This window comes from Xiphophorus maculatus, chromosome 14 (assembly GCF_002775205.1).
Source record: "Xiphophorus maculatus strain JP 163 A chromosome 14, X_maculatus-5.0-male, whole genome shotgun sequence".
NCBI classification, from domain to species: Eukaryota; Metazoa; Chordata; class Actinopteri; order Cyprinodontiformes; family Poeciliidae; genus Xiphophorus; species Xiphophorus maculatus.
Window position 1 is genome coordinate 14,714,906 of NC_036456.1, and position 24,997 is coordinate 14,739,902.

At 37.5% G+C, this 24,997-nt stretch overlaps 1 protein-coding gene across 17 annotated transcripts in view; it reads right to left on the bottom strand.

Annotated features, from left to right (window-relative positions):
- Positions 1-24,997, bottom strand: part of LOC102238135 (adhesion G protein-coupled receptor L3-like) — a 275,239-nt gene that overhangs the window by 112,720 nt on the left and 137,522 nt on the right. For all 17 annotated transcript variants that reach the window (XM_023346007.1, XM_023346016.1, XM_023346015.1 and 14 more), the window contains one exon: positions 15,305-15,414. In XM_023346007.1, the coding sequence (XP_023201775.1) occupies positions 15,305-15,414 (110 nt within the window). The remainder of the gene's footprint in view (positions 1-15,304; positions 15,415-24,997) is intronic.

Consider the following 24,997-nt stretch of genomic DNA (forward strand, 5'->3'; position numbering starts at 1 on the left):
CTCAAAGAATGAGCTGAAGAGTGAACCCCCCACCCCCTCCTCCTCCTTAACTCCATCCCATCAGCTTTTTAATTAATGACACAGATTACAGGGCTTTGAATAGCATGTGCCTAAGGATGGGGGAGGACACAGCGCGCCCCCCATCTCTCTTCTTCTGTATTCCCACTCATTTTACCCCCACCCCTATCATCTCCCTCGGTCGGCACTCGTGTCTCCCAAACCATCATTACAGGTTCCATTTCTAAACATCCCTCTTTTCTTTTCAACCACTTGTCTGATCTCTTTGTGCTACCTTCAAATACTTATTCAATCTCCTTCCCCTAGCATCTATTTTCTGTCTCTGTCGCTTTGCTGGTCCCCCCCCCCATGCGGGGGAAAGAACCATGCTATTTTATAACCTTGACGATTCAGGTTGCCGCCAGTGTGCAAGCATCTCCTCATCCTGTGAGATTGCATGTTTGAGTTTGTCTTGCTTTGAAGGACGGCTGCAGGAAATAGATGCTAACCAAGCCACATAGGGACTGACCAGTAGAGAGTGAGATGACATGTGGAATCCAAGAGCAACACAATTAATGATGCTTTAGTGGAACATGGCAGCAGCCAGAGCAATAGTAACTTAACTGGAGCACCTAAAATATGGCTCAATTTGTAAAGACCTTGAAACCAGGAAGAGATTCATGGTAAAAAATGCAAAAATTGCTCAAAGACCTTGTTAGAAACAGCTTTAGGATATTTTATTAGACTGACCCTATGTGTGCAAAATTGTGAATTGGAAAAAAACAGATACATGGTTTTCTATTTTTTTTTCTTTCAACAAGAGTCAAAAAAGTACATTGTGCAATTGCATTCACTGACTTAACTCAAATGTCATAAAACCACCTTTCACTTCTTTACAACTCATTTACAGCTGGACATCCAGATACTGAAACTTTCACCCATTCTCCTCACCAAGAAACTCAAGCTTAATTAGATTGGACAGAGAGCCTGCAAACAGCTATTGTAAGGTTTCTGCCACCAACTCTCAATAATGGGACTTTGACTAAACCAAACTAACAAGTGTACATGCTTTTCCTCTAAATTACAGGTTTCCCACTCCAGTTTTTAAGAACCAGTGTCCTGTATGTTTAAGGTGTTCCAGAACTTGATGACGTGCATTGGAAGAAATTCAGACATTATTTCACATCTGAAACATGCAGGACACTAATTCTCTGGTTGAATGTGTAAACCTCCACAGCCTGAAGTCCTCTAGCAACAGTTTTTCTTTTTTTACTAAGGTCCTCTTTACTACGTCTACAATAATGTTATTCTTGTCACCCTGTCTGTTTAGGTGGACAAACATATTTTAGATGATGGATTGAACAGCTATTTGTTACATGATCAAACCTTGATAGATTGTTTTACAAACTAACTCATTTAAACTTGTCTACAATCTGTTATGATCCTTGGTCTTCTTGGTGCTGTTTATTCACTAATGCTCCCAGCAAAATCTTTGAGTCCCTCAGAGAACAGTTGAAGATAAACTGATTAAATTACACATGCTTTGATGAACTTGTTGTCCTGGATTTTATTTAAGGGTATCAAAATAAAACAAACTACTCTTCCTCTTTTGTTAAAAAAAAAGTATCAATACAAATATTTAAAAATAGATATACATTTTCTTTTTTTATTTTTAAAATAGTTTTATTTAGAGCAAAATGGAACCACAATAAAATTCCTTGTTGGTGTGCACAAATGTAGTGAATACAGGTACATTTTGATCTGTCACACACAATCTCAACAAAATAGTCAAATGTTATAAGCGTAAAATGGTCAGGGTATGACTACTTTTTAAAGTCAGTATATGCTTGCAGTATGGCAAAAGTGAAATTAAAACAATAAAATAAAAAAAGACAAGAGAATAGTAAATGAGCTATGATTCACAGGGTGATCATTAAAAGAAAACCCCTGAGGATACTAGTCTCTAATTAGTGCTGTATTCTCGACACTTGGCACTTTCAGAAGCAGTTTCCTGAGTGTGTTTGTAGCCCGTGGAGAAAAACACGAAGAAAAAACGCTTTCCTCACATTGTATTATATCACATTATTTATAGACATTTCTACAGCTTGTACGCCATTTGCTCAGATTTTTTGCAAGACAAAAAAAGAGAGTGTAATCTGTATTTATGTTATTAGCAAATAGTCGAGCAGCTGCTAGAAAATCAAGACCTGATAGATTACAGCCGCTTATTTAGCTATTAGTGGGGGGAGAACAGTTTCTCTGTGTCCAGATTCACCCCTTTATCACAGCTATTTATCCACATTGGTAATCACTGCTTAACCATGCAATTGTGCTGCTTCTCAACAATGTTTTTTTTTTTCCCCTGCGAGAGGCCTGTAAATCCCACCTGGTACTAACTGCAACTGCACTTTTAGTAATCTCCTTGCATAAAAGTGATTTTCCTCATTCTTAGATGAAACCAAAAGTGACATTTCTATTTATTCAGTTAGTTCGTTATATGATTGCCATGATATCTATCTATTCCTGTATTAATGTATTTTCTTATGTATTAACCATATGAGTTAAGATATTTGTCTGTTGATTTATTTAACTGCTTATTTGTTTTTTGTAAGTAAGTTATTTAGTTATATGTCTATTTATTCCTCCATCTATCCCTTTACTTACCCACAAATCAAGGTTTCTCATCAATTAGTTTTTATTTGTTTAGTTATTTTATTTAGTATTCATAGTTTTTTGTCTATTAACCTTACTAATTAGTTGAATGAAATTTAATTTGTTTTAACCAACTACATACTGGTTCACAATTCTGTTGACCTAACCAAACCAAGCATTTATCAAACTGTCTTTAATATTTTAAGCTTTTTTTCTTTTGCATCCAACTTATTGTCTTTTATTGTGAAAAAACAGCAGTAGGTACATTTCTAAAAGACTAAAAGACAAGTTTATTGTTAACATTCATGATGCTATTTCTTTGCTAGCTGGCGCTGTAAGGTATTACTACCCTAATTTTTGAAGTATTTCTACCTGTAATTTATACGTTACTCTGGTACTAGCCGAGAGAGGTATTGACATGTTTTTAAAGCTAACGACCAACACCATGGCTAGCATCAAGCACCTAGTGACCAAATTGTGCACATAGTCAGCTCAGCACAGAAGCAGCTGGCTGTTATGTTCACAACATTGCCTAAAGTAAGGAATATGCTAAGCTGACGACTTAATGTACCATTCTTAATGCTACATTTCAATCAAAGGTCTTGTTTTACACCTAAAAGAAGAATTGGCAAAGAAAGCAATTTTGAGGAGAAAATTGGCTTTTGAAACTCTTTTCAGCACTTCTACATGTTTTGCTTGACGACAGGTCAGTTTGACTGGATTAACTGTCACTTTAGGAGGTCGTACTTTTTAGTTATGAGACGTTCTGGGCAGGTGAAAGGTGTTGCTGTTTGCTTGGTAGTTATGAGAGCAGCCTGTGGTACATGTTGCAAGGAAAGTGCTGTGAGCAAACTGGACAAATAAGGCCTATGCAGACATTTATAAGAATAGTGATAAAGTGAGAACACTTTTTGAAGGTTTTCTTTTTGTTTTAGAAGACATTGTTTCATATGGCGATCATAAGTTTGATCTGTCAATTCATATTACGAATAACCTGATTGTTACATGTTCTGCTGTCCCTGCAGAATAAATGCAGCACTGCAAGTGATCAATATGTTTATTCCCTAAAATTAATCAATACAAATAATGTCCATGGTTATTTGAAAAAAAAATGTCACCTTAACTGACCCTAACCCTAACCCTATTCTGGGTCTAGTATATCGCCCTTACAGCCAGTTATTTTTTTACCCTAAAGTGTCAGGCTCTTAGTTTGCTTGTGCGCTTTGCGTTTTGATAGTTTGACTAAAAGTCAAATGATTTATCACAAATTGTAGACATCTCTTGTTTTTAACACAATACCATGGCTATTTTTTAGAATCTTAGTAACTGATAAAAAAAGAAATCATGCAGAAAGTTATTTTACAAGGGCTTCTTGACACAATAAATGTTAAAATTGTGGAGCGTCACATAGCCCAGTGACTAGAGCAGGCGCTCCATATACAGAGGCCACAGGTCATCTAGAATGCTGTTTTTGGTTCATTTACCGCATGTCTATCCTCTTTTCTCTCTGCCTCATTCCTGTTGAATTACTGTTAAATAAAATCCATAGCGCTGAAAAATTCTATTAAAAAAAAAAAAAACCCTTAAAATGTACAGCACTAAATCACTAGAATTTATGTCTAATATTTGCCTTCCAAGCTGGGTTTTTTGGTAAAACCAATGCTATTTTAGTTTAGTTTTCTTATTCACCAGACCTGGCAGACTTCTCTCTTTTGAAAAACCTGCAGATCTCTAAAGTAAACAGGAGCATGCAAGAGGGCTGTGTCACTTTTATTTGTCCCAGCACATTTGCACTATGTCACATATATTCTGACATTTCAGAATGCAGTAAGCATCTATTAAAATATAAGCCCCAGGTTTTCAGGTCATTGGCTGGTAAACATAACCGCAGGTCACTGAGAGGCAGACAGAAGCAGAACATCAAAGACTGGATATTGAAACATAATGAATAAAAAATTACTTGATAATCATTGGGAGGTTGCCTGTATCAAGGTAACAAGGTTTTAAAGATGTTTTTTTTATTTCAAATAGTCTTTTTATCTTCATCACAGCTCTCCTACTGCAAAACGTAAAGGAGTTAACACTAGAAGTTTCTGCCACTGTAGGGAGATTAGTGTGTGACAGAGCTCCCTCAAATATTGGTGGGCTGGCTGAAAAAAGGCTATTAAGCTCGTCTGGAATTAAAATGAGAAACTTTTCCTCTAAAACTTAAAGGAGAGCCACTAAACGCTCTTGCAAATTAGAATTTAAAACTACGGTTGGCAAGCTTCGTTAAGCATGTCTGTTAAGCAGCTGATTAACGGTTGGTTACTAGAGGAGATAGCTATTTAACTATCAACTATTTAACCAGCTAATTTCACCATTCTTGTACAACTCATTAAATAGCAGTACAAAGAAAAGGACATTTTACAGAAGAATGGGAACTTAAAACTACAAATAAATGTAGTAGTTTTTAGTTGATTTGGTTCTTGATTGTGGAATTGTTTATTGAAGAATATATTTTTTGCCAAACACTGTGCATTATAATCAGAGAGAAAAAAATGGAATAGCCCTTTAATTGCCCCTAACAAGGGGGGATTTAGAATAGCTGTAAACAGATAACAATATTACATCTTATAGTATTATATACTAATCCTGGAGAATCTCATCAGGAGCTTCTGGAATTAGGAACCCACTGATTATTGTAGTGTATCACTCAGACACTGGAAATAATGGAAGGGTAGGTTTTTATTCTATAAAAGGTAGTTTTTCTTTGTGTGTAAGAGCAACTGTATTTATTCCTGGAAAAAATATCACAATGGTGATAATAGGAGAATGCATCAGAGTGATTTAACGGGTGATTGTACTTTATGATCAGATGTCAGCATACGGAGTTGTAATAAAATTTAAAACAATGGCTTGTGTGGATGAATTATTTATTTACCTTGTGCAATCTGTGGAACATTTACTGGTTGTTTTATGGTTTTACATAACCTTTTTCTCAAGCCGACTTTCAATCAAGTTGGTGATAATGACAGCAACAACCATGATGATGATTGCTCCCCTTTGGCAAAAACAATCATTCAGTTCTTCTCCAAGCATCTTTCAAACAGCATGATAGTGTGACTGCAACATATACGTTACAGTCATGCAAGAAATCTGAACCCTCATTAAATATTCTGTTCTAGGAAATTTTTAACAGCCAACCATATAAATCTGTTAAGTTCAATGTACCTCTGAAAAAAAGCGATTTAATTTCACCTGACTGAATACAATAAGGATTGTTTTACTCAAAAACCTCCAGAACTTTCTCTAGCACCAGTCTTTAAAATCACCAACAATCTCACTTTCAGTTTTGAAAGGTCCTAGAGGTTTCTGGAACACACCCTGTTTAAAATGACCTCATAGCATCTCAACAAGATCAACATCTAGGATTTGACTAGGCCCAGACTCTTATAGTTCTTTATTCTCAACAAGACCTTGGGGGATTAACTGGTTTATTTTGACTGCTCTGTGTATCTCACTATGAAGTTTACTCATTTCAGCAATCAAGAACACACCAAATAAAACAAGGTAAGTACTGTCATTCTCATTCTACGCTCTTAATTCGATATGCCTTTGTGTAATTGTTGCAATTTTTAGGGGGCATCCATCTACTACCTAAACATGCTCAACCTTCCAGGGTTGAAAGGGGGCCTGGTGCTTTTTTCCACTGGTCATTGTCAAGAGGCACAGTGACACCTGGACAGGTCGCCAGTCCATTGCTGGACACCAGAGAGACAGACGGGACAAACAACTATACACACACAGAGGTAAGGACAATTTTAGAGATACCAGGGAGAACATGCAAACTCCAGACAGAAAAACCACAGGTAGAGATTTGAACCCAGGACCTCTCCCTGCAAGGCAACAGTGCTCTCAGCTGTGTCTTTGTGCAGCCTTGGAAGTTTTGCCTACAGATATTTTCTTCAGTTTTTGTTATTCATTTATTATACACAAATTTTTTCATAATTGTTGAAGTGTATATAAAACATGTCCACATATGTAAAAAAAACAAACAAAAAAACAAAAAAGAAAACAGCCTTGGACCTTGGGTGTTCTATTTTTCCACATGATTGTATCTTGTTACACTACATTTAAAAATAATAGCACATATCAGAAAGTTAAGATTTTACAGAGTCATCGCCACAAGTTCAGGTCACGGCACCACTGTTCATCTATGTGACAGGAAGTCACAGTCATCAAAGCATGCTGTGTGGGCTGGGGAGTGGTCAGCTGTCACTGAGTGATGAGGTGGCATTAGCAGCCCCACTTCAAACATGGGAGGAAGCTGAGGCAGTGAGTCAGGTGGAGGAAAAAAAGGTGCCAGAACAAGTTGGACAATGCTCACTGGCATTTCAGCTGGAAGTGAGGTGGGTGTGGTTTGCTGATGTATCGCCTGTCATAGTGTTGACTCCAAAGCTAGATCTAACAGACACACGTTGAAGAGCTCAAGGGCAAAGGGGGAAAAAAACAACACCAAAAAAACAGTGAACTTCCCGACAACCTGCTTAGTAGATTTACTGATTACATCAAACAGGGGTGATTTGCTCTTCAAGAAGCTTATGAGTAGCTGGGAGATTATCCAAGGCTGAGAGGACTGACTGTGAGCTAGGGAAGGTAGAATGCTGATGTTGCTGAATTACTGATGTTGGATTTAGCCTCCGTTAAATCCAAGATCAGAGTTTCAACGTAAATAAGACATGATTTATGCAAAAACACCTTGAAGTGGTGAAGCAAACTAAGCTCATGTTAAGGCTTCATCAATTTACATGTTTTGAGTTGCTTGTTCTCTAATAAAGTGATAAGTATTTATGGCAGTTATCTGCTTTGCCATTTTTTAAGTGCCTTTCCAAAGTGTTTACATGCATTGAACCTTCTGACATTTTGTTACATTTACTCCCACACACTTCGATTTATTCTTTGTGATGCACCATCACAAAGTGGTGTAAAAATCTTAAATGGAAGAAAATTGATACATGGTTGAAACATTTTTTTCAAACCCTTTTCAAAATTCATTAGTTCTCTTCCGAATGCATCTTTACTACACAGATTCCAACTGTATGTAATTTACCTTTTGTTAACGCAGCTCTTATAAGAAAGCAATGGAGGTTTCTTACAGCATCATGAAGACCAAGGGACACGGCAGACAGCTCACTGATGATGTTGTTGGGTTATAAAACAATAACTCATTCATTACAAATATGCCTTGTACTAAATAATTGTAAGATTAAAGCCATAACCAGTTGGAGTTTCTCACAAACAACGTAGGGAATAAAATAATCAGATGGAAGAAGATTATGAGATTTGACAGGAAGTTCTACTTTGTCGCCTATAAGCAAAACACTCTGTATGCAAAAACCACTCTGGTTTTGCTCTCTGAATGCACTCTGGATGTGTTCATATCATCACAAACTGAGTCAAAACCCAACCCAATAATGTGCCTATATTAGGACATAATAACTGTGTTCCTTTACATAATCACTGTGTTGAATAATTTTAACACAGCAGTTGTGTTGAATAATTAGCACAGTAAAATGTTGAATTGAACACAAAAAGTGTTGTCATTGTATAGACACATTACGGTGTAAAAACATATGTTCAGTGTGGTAATTATATGGACTCTGGGGGGCTGAATAATTTTTTTGTAAAAAAGAAAAAATCTCTAAATTGCCACTTTACAAATATGAACTGATATATTATCAAAGTCTTACTGCAATGCCATCTGCACTGCCATACTTATGCTTCTAAAAAATGCATCACTAAGAGTTTAATTTCACAGTCCCTGGCTCCAGGTTAGTGATAACTGCCTCCATAGACAATGTTGCTTTGGGGAAAATATATAAAAAACACAATACAACCATGCTGACAGACAGTGTCCAATTAAATACCATAAAGTCCAGTCCATGTCCCCAAGGTGGCTTTTATTTGAGGTGTGACTGGTCCAGAACAGACTCTGTAATTATCCCACATCAGGCCTAAGCTTTAATGTAAGTGATAATCATGTACAGACCATCAATTTCCTGGTTTTATTTGCCAGTGCAGAGTGGTAGCAGATGCTTGGTATACCTTACCTAAACAATCTGCACCATAATTCCAACAGTAGACCCTAAACCTTTCTTTGTTATTATCAAAATGAATTAAAAACCAATTAGTCGGGGTGGAAATAGAAGGCAAATACGACAAATTACATGACAACTTTCAATGACGCACAAGCCTGCACAGCTTTGTGCAAATCTGAGAATTGATTGCATGATTATATATCCTGGCCTAGCTTCCAAATTGCGAGGAGTAGCTGACAGAGCTGAGGTGGACCCACTGTGAGAGAGACGGGATTTTATATTGTCCTTATTAGATACAAACAGTGGGGGAACTGGTGCCTTATGTATAGCACCAGATAGCCAGCAGGTCTTTTTCTCCTTTATTCATTCACTCTATCTTTGTCCTTGCCTTTCTGTTTCCACTTTTCCTGCACTTCCCTATTGAACACACTGAAGTGTTTCTGCCGAGCATATAAAGCAAAATCAGCTCTCTGAAAGGACATTTAATTATACCTCATCTCCTTTTTTTAATAGACTATTTTGATAGACTGCTTGGACAAGAGTTAGCTAATTTGCCATGGAAACCGCAGCGTGAAGGTACAACTAATTAGCAGAATCAGAAGTTTCAAGTTCTCACCACAAGTTCGCAACATCTCAAAAAAAAAAAAGCTACTTAAACAGCAGAGCATGGCAACACAGGTCCGGATGCCCGATCTTGTATGACAGGTTGGAGAGCCTGAGGGGCCACCGAGGGAATCTAAGGGCTTCATTACTGCTGAGGAAGATTGCAGGGGCTGTGTAGGAGGAAGACACGGCTGTTCTGACCTCTTATCAACTTGACCTTTGGGAGGAGCTGTTCGAGTGAAAGTTACACTAAGAGAAGAATGGAACAATGGAGAGAGGAAGTTTTTTAATAAGCCACTAGGAGAATAGGCTGGCATCTCACCACTGAAACACTGAAAGTCAAGGTGAAAGGATGGGGTTAAGACAAGATGTCAGCTACTGGAGTGGTCATGTTTATGAGACATCACAAAGGTTCGGTTCTACGAAGGTGGTCGTACTTAACAGTGAAGTGCATGGAGGACCATGTACAGTTCTACTCAGAAGCCAATATACACTATATTAAGCCAGAAATGTCATTGACTTTGACATTTTTAATAATGTATTTTAAGTAATGATTGTGTTTCACATAGTTATATTACATGAACCCTTAAAGAATTGTGACATAAAAAATGATTTCGCATACATGCCCAAATGGATACATATTCCCTCATGGATATTTGGTTAAATATTCTTCCCTAAGTTGTCCATTACATTTTTTTGTCAAGATCAAAAACTTGTATTATTCTGACTGGATATTTTTTCCATTCCTCCTAAGAGAAATGATAGACTTAACATAAATTGCTTTATTTCCAACAAGACAAGGTTACCAACAGTGCATCTGGAAAGTGCTTCCCTGTTCTCCACATTTTATGTTACGGCTTTATAACAAATTGCATTAAATGAACCTGTTTCCTCAAAAATCTACACACAAACACCCTATTATGACAATTTATTGAAAATAGAAAGAAAACCAAGAAATCACATTTATGTAAGTATTCACAGCCTTTGCAAGAAGATCAAATTGGAGCTGTTTCCACTGATTACTCTTCAGATAGGATTGTCCTGAAGCAAAACTCTGGGAAGGACAGAGAAAAAAAATCTGGTGCTTTGAAGGTTCCAGTGAGCACAGTGGCCTTCATCACTTGTCAATGGTAGAAGTTTGGAACCACCAGGAGTCTCCCTAGAGCTGGCCACAACTTCAGAAAAGGCACATTGCAGCCCGTCTAGAGTTTGCCAAAAGGAACAAACGAAGGACTCTCCGACCAAGAGAAACAAAGATTCTCTGGTCTGATGACACAAAGATTGAACTCTTTGGCGTGAATCCCAGGCATCATGTTTGGAGGAAACCAGGCTCATCCCCAGGCCAATGCTATCCCTACAGTGAAGCATGCTGGTCGCAGCATCACACAATGGGGATGTTTTGCAACAGCATTAACTGGCAGACTAGTCATTATAGAGAAGATGATGAATTAAGCAATGTACGGAGAGATACTGTATGAAAACCTGCTCCAGAATGCTCTTGACCTCAAACTGAGGCAAAGGTTTATTTTTCAACACCACAATGACCCGTGGCACAGAACCACTTTGTGAATTTCCTGGAATGGCTAAGCCAGAGTCCAGGCTTGAATCTGATTGATCATCTCTGGAGAGATCTGAAAATGGCTGCACAGACGTCTCCCATCCAATCTGACGGAGATTGATAAGAAGTACAAAGAAGAGGTGAAACAGCTAATAGGTGTGCTAAGTTTGTGGCATCAACTTCAGAAAGACTTGAGTTTGTAATTGCTGCCAAAGGTAAATCAATAAAGTATAAAGCATAGGCTTTGTAAATGTGTTTTCTTGGTTTTCTATTGTTAGCAAATTTAAAAAACATTTTTTAAAACTTTAATAAACTTTGTAATGATGCTGTTACATTACAAAATGTTTAAAAAGTGAAGCACAGACATGCTGTGGTGGCGTAGGGGTAGCGCGACCCATATTTTCAAGGCCTTCAGTCCTCGACGCGGCCGTCGCGGGTTCGACTCCCGGACCCGACGATATTTGCCGCATGTCTTCCCCCCTCTCCTTCCCCGTTTCCTGTCAGTCTACGGTCATATAAGTGACACTAGAGCCCACAAAAGACCCCCTGGAGGGGTAAAAAAAAAAAAAAAGTGAAGCACTGCGGATACTTTCCAGATGCACAATATATTAAATCACTGACCTTAACCCCACTGAACCAACTTTGTAGACCGAGTTTAAACCAATCAGTGTCCATGAGTTACACCCGATCTAATATAATCTAATATGAAGCAAATACATTTCTCTGTAATAAATTTCATGCAATATATACTAATTTCTTAATTTATCCCTTCTGTTACTACTGTTTTAACCTCTTTGATTGTTCACTATGATTCTACCTCCTTAAAGGAAAGTCAGATCTTAGATCAAACAATTATTCAGACAGCAGCTCAATTGAAAAATGACGCATTGCCTTGGCTTGTGACACTGCCACCCACAGACACCACCACTCTTGGCGGTAATTGTTATAACTTCTTTTTGTCCCTCCATTACAACTGATGGAGCGGATCAAATCGCAAATTAATGAAATCAATATTGTATCTACGGCATGTGTCCATCGATTTAGCACACTCCCCTCCCCGCCATTATTAATGGCACATCTGAATCTGCTATCGTGTCGCTTTATGAAGATATCGGTGGAGAGAGGAGAGAGGTAATTTATCCCTAAAAGAAAAAGAAGCTCCCCAAGCGGAATACAGATGTAAAAGTGAAAGTGGTCAAAGGGAAGAGGAAAAGAGACCACAGAGTGAGAGAACAAAGAAGCAAAGCAATGGTAAAGAAAGGTGTGGAGGACCAAGGAGGGTGCAGATGTAGGACAGTAGCAGAGGGAGAAATTTAAGTTTAAAAAAAGTATTGGGATCAAGGCTTGTCAATGAAAAGGGGATTCTATACAGTCTTATTCTGTTGAGGATTAGCTTTGTTTTCTTATTCTGGATAGGTGTTAGAAAACCACTGGATGGACTATGTAACTATGATGATTTTGAAATGTCTTAGGATCCCTCGAAATGACCTGGAGGGCATCACTGGAGAGAGGAATGTGTGATACCCATTCAGGACCTATTACCCCTTTAGTCCAATCTCAGATAGGTGGAAGACAATGGATATGTGGAAATGAAGATATTAAAATGACAAATCACTCTTAAAAATTGTTTTAATTCTAGAATAACCTGGAGTCTCATAAAGTCTATGTATTATTATTCTTAAATGAAACTCACTGAAGTTTACGCAGTGTCCATTATAGATGCTTCATGATTTTAGCACAACTAAATAAATGTGACTTAGCACGGAGGCTTTCTCCTCTGGTTATCAAAGTGTCTACACTTCAGTGACAATCAATGACAATCACAACAATAGTGAAATCTACACATTTATTGTTGTATTTTGTTGCACCTTTCAATTCATTCTAGACAAAAAAGATCTGACTGCATTATTTGGACAATTAGACATGAATTTATTTGAATTTTGTCCTAATGATGGTAGTGAATTTAAGTTGCTCTGCTAATGTTTTATAGTATATTTAAAAATCCCTGAAAGTCATTTGTTGTTTTTTTTTATTCCTTTTTTGATGGAAATGAAGCCTTTTTTTTATCCAACAATGATTTCTGGCCACCATCCATAGTTACACTACTGAAGTTCAAACTGGAGGCAAGAAAATTATAGCAATTATGTAGCTGGACCTGTATTTCTTTATTTTTAGTTCTTTCTTTAACAAATGCATAAGTCATTTTTTTCTGCTGAAAATACTTACACAGGACTCAAAACTCACACCTTATATCCTATAGGTAGAACAGAAATTTATTTTGCCCTAAAGGGCAAATATTATTATTAATATTATTGCTTCAACAGGGATGTGGAAAATAATGACCTTTAGCATTGGCTGTAAGCCTTTTTTTGAATGGAGCCAGGAAGTCTAATTATGTGGCTAAATATGACTATAAAAAAGTTAAAAAAGGTTTAAATATTTGCACAAGAGTATAGGCTGAACATATTTACCATGTGTGATCAGACAGGAGTAATTTAGGCATCACGGTTAAGGTGGACCAGCCAACATCCCTTTGGAATAAAGCTCAATTACACTAAATATAACGGATGAAAACTGGCTGAAAACCAAACCTCCATGTTGAACGTCTCTTTGTCTGGAGCCACAATGTGGACATCAATCTGGAATAGAACGTAACATAGTGATACAATGCTATGTATAATTCTTGAGTGCTCCTATTTTTTTCATATTCAATTTCTTTTAATAACTAAAACTGGCAGCTCTTGAGGATTTCTAAGTATTATTTTTAAACATTCATTCTTTTTAAACAATGTTTCGCCAATTTTTTATTCATTTTCAATGCAGTACTGTAAATAGCTAAGCCACTTTGTTTTTTACACCTCTTAGCTCTAACCTTTGAGTTACTAAAGATTACCAGCGGTGTTACAACACAAGTCTTACACTATTCTTAAATTTTGTTCATCTTTTGTAAATAGTTTTTTGTCCATCACTTTCATGAATTTTGAGAATACACTGCACAGTAAACGGCAGTGATCAAGTACAACTCTTGGGATAAAAATATAATTTGCACAAAAACTGAGAACGTAACAAACAGCCCAACAAACGGAAAAAGTATAATCCTGTTCCAGGAATATATCAATATGCGAGTGCTATCAAACTGTGAAGTCAACAGTATAAGTGGATGGAACAAAAGTTCAAGTTAGTTCCAACAGGAACCACTGCAGGATATGAAGGACAGGATATTATGGAAAACTAAGTGCTGTTGTAGGCCACAGTTCAGACCAAGTATGTCTCTGTACACCGAAGCAGCCGGAGCTGGGTTGGAGTGTTTTACACCTCAATAAAGAAAAAAGACACCGTGTGGCTGGAATGACAAAATGTGTAAACAGGAAGGAGTCAGATTTAAAAGAGGTGTTTGCAGGCTTTAGATCACTGGTAAAAAAGAGTTCTTGCATCACAAGATCAAAGCTGCTGTCTGTCAAACTTCTAAAGGGAGCCGAGTAAAGACCTAACATGTTAGGAAGATGGTTTTGATTTGAATTTGAATTACTACAATTCTCCTCAATCCCGTGGCTACAGCAGACCATACATCTGAAAGCCCACTGCCAGATTTATTCAAACATTTTTTTTCCCATATCAGCCCTGACAGCACATCAGAATCTTGGCAGGCGACATGACCGGCTTTGATGATACGCAGAAAAGTCGCCCTAAAACAATACCTAGGGTTATATGGCAATGTCCATTCCATTTCCTCTGACCTCATTTAGATTTCCTCTTCATGTGTTCATCCTGTAACCCCATTCTTACCCTTTCCACACCTAAACATTTCCACTAAAGTTTATTGCAGCTTGAAAAAGTTCTTTAACTGGTGCAGAAATTTAACCATTAGAATGAATCCCTTTAGAAATGCCACGGAGAGCCAAACATTTGCTTGGTTTCCAGAAAACAAGCTAACTTGATTTTTCTTATCATGTGTGCAGACTTGATATGTGTGCAACTTCTAACAAATTCTTGAAATGCTCAAATAAAGTGTTACAAGTAGGAAATATTTCTTTTTCGAAATCTTCCATGCCGTGATTCTGTTAGACAAATAAAATATTCAGTTTGTAAATTTTTCAAATTTAACATAGAGAAAGACAACAGTGAAAGCTTTCCCTCCTGGGTTAAGTCAAATATCTTAAAGACACCCAATGTTGTTGACATCTCTGCTCTGATACACTCTATTTTTTCTTTATCTACTTCAATACACAATCACAAAAAAATCATCACAACATCCCCAGCATAGGCTTACCACTGCAATGTGCACTTAAGACATCTTTGACCTTAAGAGCAGTACTGATAAGAGTTACGATGAAGTTGCTGAGGAATCATTGCTAAGAAGGCATTAGTATGACTGAGAGCTTTAGAAATGTAGGCAAGAGTGGAAAATACATACTGTAGGGCACACATTCGTACTGGACTTCCAGGTATTTGTAGGTTCCCGGGCATGGGTCAGGAAACACGTCTGGTCCGGCTACCACAGCACACTGGGTCCTGTTGTTACATCTGCAGAAATCATAGAATTAATTATCAAAAGGTACAAACAGCAATCAGTGGGCACAACGCATGACAGTCAAGCACTAAATATTACATATGGACTTTCTCAGAAAGAGATTCTCAACTGTGGTGTTTGAAGACGAAGGCTGGACTGACTGGCTAGCCAAAGTGCTAAATATCTCATAGGTGTTGAGTAATGAACACTAGAATATCTCCTCCACTGAACATAGGGGTATAAACAAAACATCTACATCCCTGCTACCATTTTCCTGCATATGACCAGGCCCTGGAACACCAGATGGATTATTTTGTATCTCCAACTCCTCCTGAAAGTAACACCAAGCTTTGCTTTTGGCTGATGTAATGCAATCTCTCGCACTGTGCAATCAAGCTAGAAAGCTTAGCAGTGCTTATAGCTAAGTTCTGAAATAGGGTCTCTGCTGTGAACATCACAGTGAACATCATAAGCTAAGAAAACGAACCTTGTACCCTCAAAACATAATGTTAAGCTAGCAAATAGCCCTGGTGTCATATTTAACAAGTCTTTTGCATAACACCACTTTTCAAATATGGCAAAACGATATCTGGTAGTCAATGTGTTACAAAATTACTTTAAACTACTGTTTATTTTAACAGTATGGTAAATTATTAGATTCCCTTTCTCTGTGGTCTGCAAAAAGACCCAGTATGTCTTGCACATCATAAAGTGTGGAGGAAAGGATCCCTTAATACCCAGAAACAACTGTAGATCAAACTTCAGATTTTTGGATTTCAAGGAATTATGTAGAGAAACACAACTCTAAAGGATTTACATAACTTTGCCAAGGAGACTGATTTTAATCATACATCGATCAAACTAAATAACAGAGCAGTGCCGTACTACTTTCTGAAATCTACAAAGTTAAGAAGTTCCCCTCTTTTTAAGGTTCATTTGGCTCTGGCAGAGACAAATTTATCTTGCTGTGGAGGAATAGAGTTGAAAGTCATGGGTGTACCAACCAGACCATGCACAGGTTGGAGCGTTATTATCACATGATGGATGGTTGTTGTGGTAGGGGGAGGTTGTGGGGAAGGAGGTAGACACAATCATCTCCAGCATGAAATGCAGGTCTTCATTAAAGAACACAATTTTGGTGCCTGTGGTGTTCTCCTCTGCCATTTTGTTTTTGGCACTCATCAATCAAAGCGCCACTTCATATGCACGGAGAGCCTCTCGCCTCGCATAACAGAAGCAACACTTATCTCACAACATTAAGCTTTAAACGTTTTGACAGATATAGATCTGTTGGGTTTCTGCATCCATTTTGAAAATAAAAGTGCATCTCAATAATTGTTATAATCAATGAGTTTATTTTACAAATAAAAAGTATAGAATTATATGGATTATTATACACACCAGTGGATATATTTTCAAGCATTTATTTGATTTTGATTGTGGTGAATACAAAAATCTAAACTTTGCATCTTTTTGTTTGAATCTACTTCTGCAAAAAAGTATGTGAAATATTACACTATAATTTACTGTAAAATACCGGCAGATGTGGATGCTAGATATTTTCCGTATAAGTGCTGTAAAATCCATATTTACAGAGTTTCCCTGTAAAAAATACAGCAAAATTCTGGCATACCCCAAGACACACTCCACAACAAAGTTAAGCCAATAAGGGTCAGTGCCTGGCTTTTCAGAGTACTCCTTCCAGGAATGGTTTCAAAACGTAAGTGGAAAGGAATAGAAAAGCTGCCAAAGCAACAGGAAATAGCAAATGGCTACATCTGACTTTGGACTTGACAAAACAGCGCACCAATACCAGCAGAAAACATGGCTTCCCAAATCACTGAATGTGTCATCGTTGACGGTAGAAACTTACCTCTGGACCACAACCATCCTGGTGGAGAGTGCCAATGACACTCTCCACAGACTTGACAGACTTATCAAATTAGCAGTCTGTCCCACAAATACGTACGCTGTAACATGACTACAACATAAAATTTCTGTATTAATTAATTTCATATCGTCTTCCCATTCGACAAAAAAAGTAAATAAACACTTGAAGTATATCTTGGTATGTAATTAACACAACGATGTTTATATTTTTTAAAACTGAATAACTCAACAAGATTAACTTTTGAATGTTTTTTTAACCTAGTTATTGGGAAGCTTTTGCACAATAGCATGCCAAGTCTGGTCCTGTCTCTGCTTCGATCTACAAGAGGTTTACTGCTGCAGACTGCAGCACATTCAGGGCAGACGTCCATCAAACCTGTGCTCATTTACACACTCCCATTACCCTCCAATATACAAACAGTATTTAGACGGTTCACAGTCTAAGTCCTGTGAAGGTCAAGGAAGGGTCTGACACCATGATTCATATGCCACAATTAAATGATTCTCTACACCTTAATTAACATTGATTGGCTGCTGACTAATCAATCGGAGCGGTGAGGGACAGGCAAAAAAGGGACCCATCTCATTTCAGGCCTGAGCCGGTAATGAGATATGGTCCGCCAACTTCCTCCCATGTGAGCTTTATGGGTTCATGAACCCGACCAGTCATCCGTCTTCCTCGCTCAGTCACAGCGGTCAGCTGTTGGTAAGCTACAGTTCCTATCTACCAAGAGCTAATGCAAAGGCAGTAAATGACAATCAAATAAATAAGGGGTCAAGCCGATGAAACTGAGAAACAATTACCAAGGCAGACTTATGGTCTCCCCCGTTCTCTTCCTGACTTAAATTTATCCATCAGTCTATTTGGAGGTGGCTGGTTTGTAATAAGCAGGTAAGTGCAAGTTAAATTTGGGTGTCTTTGCTGTGGATTGAAGCGATGGAGCCAGCAAAAGTTTTTTAAATAGAGACATAAACCATCCGATGAAGCAAACTGAGACACACACGCAATACACCAATTATTTTCTTGTCTGACATCATTAAGTGCCCGCTGACTCATTTAGCTGCACATTCACATTTAAGGGGCCAACTCAGCTTTGCTAATCCATACCCTTTGAGGTAAAGGCTATGAACAAATCTGGACTTTTAATCACATGCCTTTTCAATTTAACATCCTCCTGGGGGATTAAACATTGGAATGTTTATTTAACATGGATTGCAAACTTAATCTGAGCCTATCTTGACCCACTTAAAAAAGAAAAACAATCCATGTTCATTTTTACCACTGCATGCACAAATCAAGCAGCCGCAGATGCTGTCTGATTAAATATTGTCTGAGTAAATTTCCGAAGGGGCATGAAAGGCTGGAGAAAGAATGATGGGGTTTCTGTTTATTTTTCAGAGTCAAATTCATGAATTTCTGTCACATATTTGCACAGTGGTCAGGATTTTAATGTGGAAACTGCAGAAACTGTAGGATGAAAAGGAATCAGTAAACAGCAGGACAGACCCCTCCTTTCATGTTTCCACTATGGATTTTAACTGCCAAGTGAATTTCCCAACCAAAATACAGTTTTTTGTCCAAATTGCTATTGTATAATTATTTGTAGATAGATGGGTAGATGGAGCCAATGAAACATAAATAGTATAAGCATTTTTAGTGCCTTTCCAGATACTGAAAACAGTTAAACTCCATTCTTTTGAAGCAGCATAGAGACCTAAACATATTAAGCATGAACCAATGGGGAATTTAAAGGGAGAATCCTGTTAGATTGAAGGCCACAGAACTGTCACTGAATCAAAACGTGAAGTTAAAGGATTGCAGCAGACACTTGCCTATTATAGACCCCTTTGAACTAACAAAGAGAAGGTGAAGTGGTTTAAGTCTGGGTTATATGCTGAAATATGTATTAAAATGCAGGTGGTCTGAAGCTGATGTAATATATCACAAGTAAAGAATGAAACACAGGTGGTATTAACTTGATGTAGCTGTTCTTTCTGTTCTTTATCAGATAAAAATGGCACCATAGGATTAACGCTTTCAAAAGGCCCATGGATATAATCACTGCCCACAAAGGGTTTGAAAAAAGAAGGTGAAATGTATGTTATTTTCTCCTGATTTTCTTTTCCGACTGCCTTTTTTCCCTTTCTATGTTCCTTACATCTGCTGTTTTATAATTGGCAGATTGGAAGTCAGGGTGCCAGCTGATGAGGGAAGATAAAGCACAAAGAACCAGAGCCTAATGTAAGCACAAACTGCAGTTGCTGTAATCACAAACTGATCCCCACTCTGGCTGACTTCGAAGCTCACTCCTCCTGGTTGCATTGAACCCAAACCTGGTGCAAACACTACCAAACATGAATTGGTGACTGAATGAAAGACTGTAACATCTCTAGCCCCCCAAAAAAACAGATTTATAACAAGAGCAGACATTTTTTAGTTTTTTTCAAATCTGAAGGCTAACCATTTATTGCTGAATCAGATTCCATGAGGCCAAAAAGCTTTGAGCAATTTTCCAAAATAGAAATGTAGCCTGAAGAGAGCTAAAAAAGCACAAAGAGCTGGAAGTCTGCATCTGAACTATTAATGTACTGGATAAATCCCTTACGGACTGCTTTGAAACATTGACACCAGAACCAGTCCACATCCTGTGAATGTCCTCCAAACTCTCAAATGGATATTTCCTCACAATATTTCCCATGCTATAGTTATTTCTATCCTTATCTACCAAAGTATTTTTCCACTTAACTTTTTGTTATTATGTTTCAGTGTTGGAGCAATATTAAAGAATTATGTCTTTTTTCACAATTTTTGAGAGTTATACATAGAATACCATGTATAACCCTCATGTGTAAATTTTAACATTTTATGTGTTAAACTTTCTGTTTTTATTGGTTTTGTGTGATATGTAACATATTTTTTATACCTATTTTTATTCCATCTTCATGTGAGTCTACTTATTGTTATTGTCTGTCACCGTACTGTTGTTGCTTGTGTTCTTCTATTCTAAACAAACAGCAAAATATTAGTGTCGCAAGTCAAAAAGTAAACTTTTTTTGTCTTTTACTTTTCTTTATAATAAGTTGCACCTGTTAACGTTATTATCGGTAATGCAGTATTACCAATGAGAACAGCCTGTTAAGGTAAGAGCCAATTTCATTTCATTTAGGCAGAATTTTTACACCTGGCATTAGCTTCCATGTCAAGAAAACAAACGATGCTCAATGTACTGAAATAACACTCTGTGTGCCAAGAAACAGCTCATGTTTGAACTGTGCGTTTCATGTGTTCGGAGTAGTGTTTGAGTTCTTTGCCTGCTGTGGACACACACTTGAGAGTTTGTGTTTGTAAGAAATGTGGGGAAGGAGGAGAGGGAAAAAAGTGACAAAAGGGTCAATATTCCTGACCCAATACGCTACAGTGATGGTCTTCAACACTCACGGTAGAAATGTCTCATTATCTTGAAGACAATGAGATCTTTCCCAGCTGCAACAAACAGTGTTTATCCTTTCTTATGGGTTAGGTGATATTTTTGGTTGTTGTTCTAAAATGCGCTCAGGGAAAAGGGAAGAAGGATATCCACCACATCATCTAACTTACACCGTTTCATATTGGTGTAGGGTCCTACACATTTCATAATATAGTTAATAATAGTTCTATTCTTTTATGAACACTTTTAGAATTGCTTATTTTCCCCCTGAGACCAGAATCACCTCAAAGCCATACGAAGGTCGCTGACGAGTACTCTCCCCAACAATGACCAGGTAGGGGTCAGTGGACAGCGCCGGCCCTCTCTTCACCCGAGTGCCCAAGGCATGAAGCCGCAGATCAGATGAGACAACAAAAAAAGTCGATCATCGAACTGTAGCCTAGGATGTCCTGGTGCCAGGAGCACATATGGACACCCTTATGCTTTGGAGAGCTATTTTAATTCCTCCCCACAGTTCATTAGAGTTGGGGAAAAAATGATTACAATAGTTTACAATAAGAGTAATCATGATAACTTCATTTGAATTACTTCATACGTGTACTGAAACAAATAATTCAAATGCATTTTGTACAACAGTATATGGCCTGTTGAGAAAATGAACATGTAGATGTACTCGTTTGTTATCCATAAAGCCCGACGGTGCTTAAGGGTATGTTTCATTTAGTTTATGGTAATTTTTGATAGTGAAGCTCTTTAATTATTTACTATAATCAGTTGAATTAGTCTATTTTCATATTAAACGGATGGAATCTTAGAAACAAGAATTTCAATCAGAAAAAATATTGTGACTATTATCAAAATCAATCCATACAGAAAGAAATATTGGGATATTTTGTTAACATCACCCACTTCCATATATACATACCCATAAAAAAAAGTTGAAAGTTGTCGCTTTAACAGATTGTTGAAGTCATTTTCATAACATAGGAAAACAAACTAAAACAAACTTTTGAAAAAGTTCTGCGTAATTGCGCATTTGGCTAAGGATTAGTGAAACCTAAAAATGATCACATGTGCCCCACCAAACTGTAGACTCATTGCTGAATCCCACTCACAGACACTCCCTTTATTTTAGATCTGAACACTTTGTTTCTCCAACATCAAGAGATCCGCTTAGTGCAGATTAAGAGGCAGAGGAGAAAGATCAGGAATGAATGTCTACAACATAGACACAATAGCCGAGCGTGGGCGCAGAGGATTTGAAGTACGCCGCCGAAGGAACTCGCTGTTCTCAAATGCTTAAGCTTGCATGCTGCTGTACAAATGTGTGAACACGTCCTCACAGAAATGCAAGTATGAACCGCTGATTGGATCAATTTGTTGAGCAACACATGACAAGAAAAAGGGAGGTATCAACAGTATAGTACAAAACTTAAGAGAACCATCAAGCTCTGTCAGATGTGTATTGGTATAGGCGATAAAACATCAACCATGTTTAGTTTTCATTGGATTAGCAGACTGGAACTAAGCGGAAATAAATAAAGTGCTGACAGTGCTGTGCACGATCAGATCTGGGCATTTCTCTGTATGTCTGTATGTATGAGTAACCTTTATGGAGCTCTGCTAAGTGAAGAAGAGAAAGTTTCATTGGGAATGGTCAAACAAAGGTCAGTATTAATCACTCCTTGTAAACTCCTTACACTGCTTACAAAAAAAGGTTATTTCAAGCTTTTTTTTCCTACCCAACAAACGTAATCCCTCACAGCCATTCACAGCGATTAGTAGGTTTCATAAGATTTGACATCACTCAGCTTGCTCCCTCTCCAAAATTGCATTTGGAAGATAAGATGCAGTTCATCCTAGACAAGCAAAAAGAAATATGGAAGCACTGAAGCAGCGTGGCTAGTTTGGGTGAAAGATTACCAACCAGGCAGCAGACTACTCCAATATTTTCAGGCCCCTAAGTTGATACTGATACTTTACAGACTCATCCATGAAGCTCTGCTTGGCAACAATCCAGAAGCCTAAAGCACAAACACAAGCAAAGCTTGATGAACACATTGTAACCATGTGCTAAGATAAGTGGCCACTTTACAGAGAGCTTTAATTAAAATTATATTTTGTAAAAAAACTGTGGGACCCAGGTGCTTATGGATCAATAATCCAGTTTATTTAACTTCTCAACTTTTTCAATGTTTGTGGACTGTTGATACCACATTTTTTTGTTATTTATTTCTTTAAACTTTGACAGATATTGTATTCTTGCAACAAAGTGTTTCACAAGGAACTCTTATCTGAAAACGTGGTGTATTTTGGAACAGGACAGAGTGTTTTTCTTTTAAGAAACAAGTATTGAGAAGTAGCAGAAGTGGTGCATGAAATAAAAAAAGAGTCAGAAAAAACTATATGCAACCATTGAAGATGTATGTATAGGAGTGTATTCCTATACTTTCTTGAAAAGTATAGGAAAACATTTGCAACAACCTTAAATATCTACAATATATATATTTGATCTTTCTGTTGATAAGTTTGCCAAAGCTTAAAAAGAAATGATCTCAAACTTATTCAAACTTTTTAAGACAAAAAAAAAATCTATTTGCCTTATAAAGTGATGCAATATATTGAAATCGTGAACACAGTAACCACTTCTAGATATTTTTTAAAAAAAATCAATTTTCTCAATCATGCAAACTTATTGGTTGTTTTTTTTTTTCCTTAGGTATAAAGCAAATTATATTACATAATATTGCCCTATAAGTAATGGTAAACCTATAACCGTAGCCTCAACATTTCAGGAGGTATGTGGGTTCCTCTTTGTAGAGAATGGAAGACAAGAAATCCAATACAGAGAAGGAACGGTATGTGCTCTAAAAAGTCAGAGACAAGTATTCCTTCAAGGTGAGTTTATTTTCTTTCTGCCTCTACTAGCTGGCTCTACTGGGCAGAAAATAAGCTGGTAGAGCCACAACAAATTTATCAGGGAGCAACAGCAGCAATTACACTCCCAGTCAAAGGGTGGCGCCAAACACAAAGCAGGATGGAGCGAGATTTGCTCTTTTAAACAATGGATCTTTCAATAGCCAAAAAGTCATAAAATACAAAGCCCTGAGAGCAGTCACTTCATTTGTTCTTTTCAGTCCTTCTCTTCGTAATGTACAACACAGTGATAAAACCATCACATTATCACCCCTTTTTAATAGTTTCATAAGAATGTATGATGAGAGGAATCCGGTGATTTAACTATTCCCAAATAACTATGAAAATGGTAGAAGGAGTGGTGGAGAACTGAACCAAATGGCCATTAAGAATGCCTGTTCTGGACACGCAACCCATTACGTCCTATGTTCAATATTTAAGCTTAACAGCATATTTCATTTTTGCATGTCGCATAGTTTTTCTGCCTATATTTTATTATGTACATGGTATGACTGTGTCAGTGAAGAATGGATGTATAATAGCAATACGTGGTCGTAAATTAACTGTTTGACGTTAGACGTTAATAAAACCTGACATCCTTTTAAGTGATCTTCTAAGGTTATTAAAATAAAATGCAAACTACCAAAATTAAGAATGTAAACTTACTAAAAAGTAAAAAAGACAAACAGTATCAAGCACAAGAAATTCAGGTGTATACCAGTATGATATGTCCACTCTCCCTCTTAGAAATTAATCCATCTGTTTATATGCCACGCGTATTGGGTGATGTAATTCTTCTCTCCCCTTGAGAGGTCAGCCAGTGATTCTGCACATGGTGTAGACGTCCATCTAGCTGTGCACAGCAAAATTCAATTAAAGTATAAATTTGGCACCTGCTGGAGAGCACTAGGGGAGTCAGATGCTTCCAAATTCAACATCAGGGAGAGAAAAAGAACAGATCCAAACATGAATACATTATAACTGCTTTTATGCAGCAGATACAGTTTATATAGCTGCAGTACTGTTTGAACTACACAATAAAAGCTTGCGCGTGAATCATAATTAATTTGGATGAATGTACGGACTTCCTTTTATTGCAGTTTAATTGTAATTTTTTCAGATGCTGGTAATGTATAGGTACAGTATAGCCTGGAGCTGTCGCTGCAAAAACAATAGAGCCTGGGTGTGATGAATCCTCCCTGTCACAAATGCTCGGCTGCTTTCATATATGCTCTCACATGTGCAGCTTTCTTCTGCTTTCAAGGCAGGACCGCAGCACGCAGCAGACATCAGTGTCTGTCTCTAAAGGGCAAACAGAAACTCTGCAAAAAATCCCCAGCCAGTTCTTCAGATGCCTGCAGAT